General features: G+C 62.8%; 1 protein-coding gene across 1 annotated transcript; it reads right to left on the bottom strand.

Moving 5' to 3' along the window:
• Positions 1-533: 533 nt before the first annotated feature.
• Positions 534-1,911, bottom strand: NEUROD4 (neuronal differentiation 4). Its single transcript, XM_058042172.1, has one exon. It carries the CDS (start codon positions 1,909-1,911, stop codon positions 928-930), a length of 984 nt encoding a protein of 327 aa, XP_057898155.1. The 3' UTR covers positions 534-927.
• Between the last annotated feature and the right edge of the window lie 4,037 nt (positions 1,912-5,948).

The raw sequence follows: 5,948 nt of genomic DNA, 5'->3' as shown, positions 1-5,948 counted from the left end.
CCAGATCTCTGGGATCCCATCCAGATTAGTGGGATCCCAATGAAATTCGGATTCTGGGAAGGATCAGTGGGATCCCAATCCCGCTGGGATTCTGGGAAAGAACAGCAGGATCCCATCCAGACCAGTGGGATCCCAATGAAATTGGGATTCTGGGAAGGGTCAGTGGGATCCCAATCCCGCTGGGATTCTGGGAGGGATCAGCAGGAGGGAATGGCCACAGGGCCTGGCTGGACTATGATGACCCCAGTAAGGGACTGGGATGAGCATGGATGATGGGCCACCAACACAGGACAATGGGCCACTGTCCCTGAATGCTGTCCCTCCATCCTGGACACTGTCTGTCCCTCCATCCTGGACCTTGTCCTTCCATCCCCAGTGTCCCCCCATCCCTGGACACTGTCTGTCCATCCCCGGACACTGACCCCCCATCCCTGGACGTTGTCCCCCCATCCCCGGACGTTGTCCCCCCATCCCTGGACACTGTCCTCCCATTCCTGGACACTGTCCCCATATCCACGATGGCAGAAGGAAGAGGTTCTCCCTGGGGTGAGAATTTCCATCCGGGTTTCCCACAAGTGTCCAGCTCATTCCCACCTGGCCACTGCAGCACTGGGAAATCCATGACCCCACAAGGGCAAGGGACAATGGCCACCCCAAGGGGCAGGAGGGGCGGTGTCCCCACACCAGAGGGGGACAGGGAGAGGATGGACAATCCAAGGGCTGGATTTGATGTCAGGATGGACGTCCTGGAGGCGGAAACACCTTTGGGAGCATCTCTGGGGGACGCAGCAGTCCGGAACGGTTCCTGTGGCTCCTGGGGACAGCTGGGACAGCAGCAGTGGCACTGCCACCTCAGCACCACGTCCCACAGAGATGCCCGGTCCATCCTGGGCACATCTCCCTGCCCCAAACCCGCGTCCAGCCCCGCTACTCGTTGAAGATGGCGCCGAGCTGGGCCCCGGCCGCGTGGGGCGGGAAGGACTCGAAGGCGACGTCCAGCGGGATCTCGTAGCGGGGCGCGGAGCCCTGGAAGTGCGAGCCGTGCCCGTGGGCCGCGGCCAGGCCCACCGCCGGGTAGTGGCCCATGAAGGGGTAGGGCTTGTCCAGCTCGGGGGAGCCGTCCTGCTTCAGGGAGAAGTTGCCGCTGATGCTCAGGGGCGGCGTCAGGGGCCCCTCGTAGGGCGGCGTGGAGCAGTCAGAGGGGTGGCTCCCGAACGAAGCCTCCACCAGGCTCTTGAAGGCCGGCGGCTTCAGGTGCAGCAGGTGGGACTCCATGGAGCCGTAGGGAGGGCTGGGCAGCCCCTGGTAGCCGAAGGAGTGGCCGGGCAGGCCCGGCTCGCACGGCTTCTCCTCCTGCTTCTCCAGGAAGAGCGGCTGCGCGCCCAGCTGCAGGCAGCCGGCCACCAGGTTGCTGGTGGGCTGCGAGAGCCCCTTGCACAGCATCTCCACGAAGCTCTTGCCCTCGGGCGTCTGCCCGCTCTCCAGCACCTCGGACAGGGCCCAGATGTAGTTCCTGGCCAGCCGCAGCGTCTCGATCTTGGAGAGCTTCTGCGTTTTGGAGTAGCAGGGCATGACCCGGCGCAGGTTGTCCAGGGCGTCGTTCAGGCCGTGCATCCGCGTGCGCTCCCGGGCGTTGGCCTTGACCCTCCGCGCCCGGAACCGCTCCAGCCTGGCCTTGGTCATCTTCTTCTTCTTCGGGCCCCTCCTCTTGGGCTTCTCGCTGTCCTCTTCCTCCTCCTCCTCCTCCTCCGCGCTGTCGCGCTCCTCGGGCAGGGCGGGCAGCAGCGCGAAGGGAGCGCTCCTGGCGTCCCCCTGCTCCTTCAGCTCCTTGGCTGCCGGCATTTCGCCCATCCAGGCCTGGCTGCTGACGAGCTCGGCCATGTCCGAGGGCTTGGCGCAGCTCTGGGGCATCTGCAAGGGAGGGACGGGGACGTGGGGACGGGTCCCGGAGGGAGAATCCTCAGCACGGTGGGAAAATCTCTCTCCAGACACAGCAGCACTTTCTGCCCACTCCCAGTACCTGTGGATTCCTTTTTCCTACCTATGGATTCCATTTTTCCACCCATGGATTCCTCTTTCCCACCCATGGATTCCTTTTCTCCACCTATGGATTCATTTTCCCACCTATGGATTCCTTTTCTCCACCTATGGATTCCTCTTTCCCACCTATTTCCCTCTCCATTTCCAGCGGATTTTGGATTCTTTTTTCCCACCTATGGATTCCTTTTCTTCACCTATGGATTCCTTTTCTCCACCCATGGATTCCTTTTCCCCACCTATTTCCCTCTCAATTTCCAGCAGGTTTTATCTGGGGGATGCTGACGCCTCTCCCTGAGCTCCAGCACCGTTCCCAGAGCTTCCAACCATCTCATTTCGGGGTCATTCCCACTCCTGAATCCCTTCTTGCCACACTCCCCACGCCGACTGTCACATTGGGGGTGACAAAAGGGGGCTGGCCATTCCCGGTGGGAGATTTTCCTTCCCCGAGCCCCCCTTGCAGCCCCGGGTCGCCGTTAATCGGCCCCCCCAAATCCCATCACCGCCCCTGGCTCATTCCATAAAGCTTTAGCCCCTAAGCAGCTTTGCTGCAAGTGCTGCTCCCCTTTCCCGAGCATCCCACGCGGAAAATCCCACTTTTAATATGCGTGATGGGGCTCCCGGGCGGGATTAGGGTGTTAATTGCTGTCCTATCCCCAAAGGACCACGCGGCCCCAATTAACTCCTGGCGGAGCACCGGGGGTCTGGCCGAGGATGGGAAATCGGGCGGGATGAGGGTGGGGAAGGATCGGTTTTGGGGTGAAGGGATGGCCCCGGTGAGATCTGCCCCAAAATGCTGCAGATTTGCCCCAAAACCCCGCAGATTTGCCCCAAAACCCCGCAGATTTGCCCCAAAACCCCCCGAGGCTGCAGCCGGGGATCCCTTTCCCCCCATCTTCGGGGGTCTTCCCGCTCCTCGCTGCCCCCGGGATCCATCCCGGGTTTGGGGTTCCCTTCTGCAGGGGCCCCCCGCCCCGCCCGGCATTTCCAGGGAAAGTTCTCCCTTTCGAAGTCCCGCTGGGATTTTTAAGGGGATTTTGCTTCCTTTCTACAGAATATTGATTTTAAAATTAAAAAAAAAAAAAAAAAAAGAAATTACACAAAGAGGGAATTGCCCGAGGAAATCACTTCCTTCTCCACCATCCCCAACGAGACCCCAGCCCCGCCGGCCCGGGGGTCACCGAACCCTCTCTGTGTCCCCCCCCCCCCCCGGCCCCGGGACCGCGGCTCCGTCCCCAGCGGGTACCGGGGGAGCGGCTGTGACCCCATCCCGCCCCTCTCCCCGCATCCCCGGCCGCTCAAACCCCCACCCAGTCCGGGGTCCTGCCGCTCGTCCATCGGACAGAGCCCCCCGGGGGTACCGGGGACACCGAGCGGCCGCGGAGCCCCGTTGGGGGCACGGCCGGAGCGGGGTACGGCATCCCGGGGGTCCCGGTCCGCCCTTACCTGGGCACCACAGCGAGTCCCCGCTGTCGCTTGTGTCACTCGCCCGGGGACATGGCGGGGTCAGCCCGGGGAGCGCACCGGGAGCGCACCGGGAGCGCACCGGGCACCGGCGGCTCCGCGCTCGGGCGGTTTTGAGAGCTCCGCGCTGCCCGCGGCTCCTGCCCGGCCGCGGCTCCCGCGTGGCTCCTCCCACGGGGCGGAGTGACCGGGCCCGGCTCCTCCCGCCGCCCCACCGGGACCCCCGCGGCCGCGCCCGAGCGTCCCGGGGCTGGGGAGTGCCGGGGGGACAGCCCCGGTTATTGGGGACCCCTGGGTTGGGGACACCCCCGGTTATTGGGAACGCCTGGGTGGGATCTTGGGGACCCCTGGATGGGAACTCGGGGACATCCGTGGTTATTGGGGACCCCCGGGTGAGGGGGCTTGGGGACACCCCCGGTTATTGGGGACCCTTGGATGGAGACTCGGGGACACCCCCGGTTATTGGGAATCCGTGGATGGGGGGCTTGGGGGCACCCCCGGTTATTGGGAACCCCTGGGTGGTATCTTGGGGACCCCTGGATGGGGAACTCGGGGCACTTGAGGACCCCAGGATGGGGACTTGGGGACACCCCCGGTTATTGGGGACCCCTGGATGGGGACTTGGGGACACCCCCGGTTATTGGGGACCCCGGGGTGAGGGGGCTTGGGGACACCCCTGGCTATTGGGAACCCCTGGGTGGTATCTTGGGGACCCTTGGATGGAGACTCGGGGACACCCCCGGTTATTGGGAATCCGTGGATGGGGGGGCTTGGGGACATCCCTGGTTATTGGGAACCCCTGGGTGGTATCTTGGGGACCCCTGGATGGGGACTCGGGGACACCCCCGGTTATTGGGGACCCCGGGGTGAGGGGGCTTGGGGACACCCCTGGCTATTGGGGACCCCCCCCCCCGCTTGTGACAGGAGCTGGAAGTGGGGGACAGCGATGGCACCCCCAAAATCCTCCCCCTGACCCCCTCCTCATCCATCCGCTGCTCCCCAAAGCCCCGCCAGCCCCGCGGGACCCTTCCGCAGTGCCCGGCAGCGCTCGGCCCCGCGGCGGCAGGCCGGGATTACGGGGAATACTAATTAATTCATTAGCGGGCTCCGGGCTCCCTTCCCGGCGCGCGGCGCGGGCGGCACGAACAGATTGCGGCCGATAAATCTGCCTGTTGCGGCCCCCCCTGACAGATGGCTCCAACAGGTCCCGGCACCCGCACAAAGGGCCCGGTGGGCGCCCCGGGGAAGGGGGGACACGGGCCGGGCTCCCCCGGGGCCGCGGGACCCCCGGGGGGCGCGGGGCATTGTCTGCGAGGGGCACCGCGGCCCCCGGCCCTTTGTGAGGGGGCACCGCAACTGTTGGGGCTACGGCGGCCGCGGCCCCCCCCGGAACGCTCGGCAAAGATGTTCCCGTCCCTTCCCGTCCCTTCCTTCATCGCCTCCTCTGCCCTTGTTCCCTCCCCTTACCCCCTTCTCCTTCCTTCCTTTTTCCCCTTCCCCTTCCCTTATCCCTTTTCCCTTCCCTTTCTCCTTCCTTTCTTTTTCCCTTTCCCCTGTCCTTTATCCTCTTCCCTTTTCCTTCCTTTCTTTTTCCCCTTTCCCTTTCCCTTATCTCCTTCTCTTCTCTTTCCTTTATTTCTCCCCTTCTCCTCCTTTCCTTTCCTTTCCTTTCCTTTCCTTTCCTTTCCTTTCCTTTCCTTTCCTTTCCTTTCCTTTCCTTTCCTTTCCTTTCCTTTCCTTTCCTTTCCTTTCCTTTCCTTTCCTTTCCTTTCCTTTCCTTTCCTTTCCTTTCCTTTCCTTTCCTTTCCTTTCCTTTCCTTTCCTTTCCTTTCCTTTCCTTTCCCCTTTTCTCTTTCTCTTTCTCTTTCTCTTTCCCCTTCCTCTCCCATCCCCAGGAACAGTCCCAGCCCCCCCAGCCCTGCCCAGGTGGTCGCTGGGGGTCCCCGTGGTGGCACCAGGGAAGTGCCACCCGTGTCGCCCAGGGCCAGGGGTCCCCAAGGGGCCGCGGTCGGGAAGCGAGGAAAATTTCCAGGGTAAATATCGGGGAAAGCCCCCTGAGATGGGAGGGAGGAAAATTTCCAGGGTGAATATCGGGAAAACCCCCCGAGATGGGAGGGAGGAAAATTTCCAGGGTAAATATCGGGGAAAGCCCCCCGAGATGGGAGGGAGGAAAATTTCCAGGGTGAATATCGGGAAAAACCCCCCGAGATGGAAGGGGGAAAATAATTTCCAGGGTAAATATCGGGAAAGGCCTCGTGGTCTGGAAGGGAGGAAAATTTCCAGGGTAAATATCGGGAAAGGCCCCTTGGCCCGGCTGGAATTCCTGGGCCCGCGCGGAAGCGCAATTAGCGCGTATTAACGGGGTCTAATTTAATCCCGGCAGCTGCGCCCGGGCCGCCTCATTTGCATAACACTGGGGAATGCAATTAGGGAGAAATGAGGGGCTG

The sequence above is a fragment of the Melospiza georgiana genome, chromosome 29 (assembly GCF_028018845.1).
Source record: "Melospiza georgiana isolate bMelGeo1 chromosome 29, bMelGeo1.pri, whole genome shotgun sequence".
Taxonomy (NCBI): Eukaryota; Metazoa; Chordata; class Aves; order Passeriformes; family Passerellidae; genus Melospiza; species Melospiza georgiana.
This window is presented reverse-complemented; position numbering and strand designations above follow the sequence as displayed.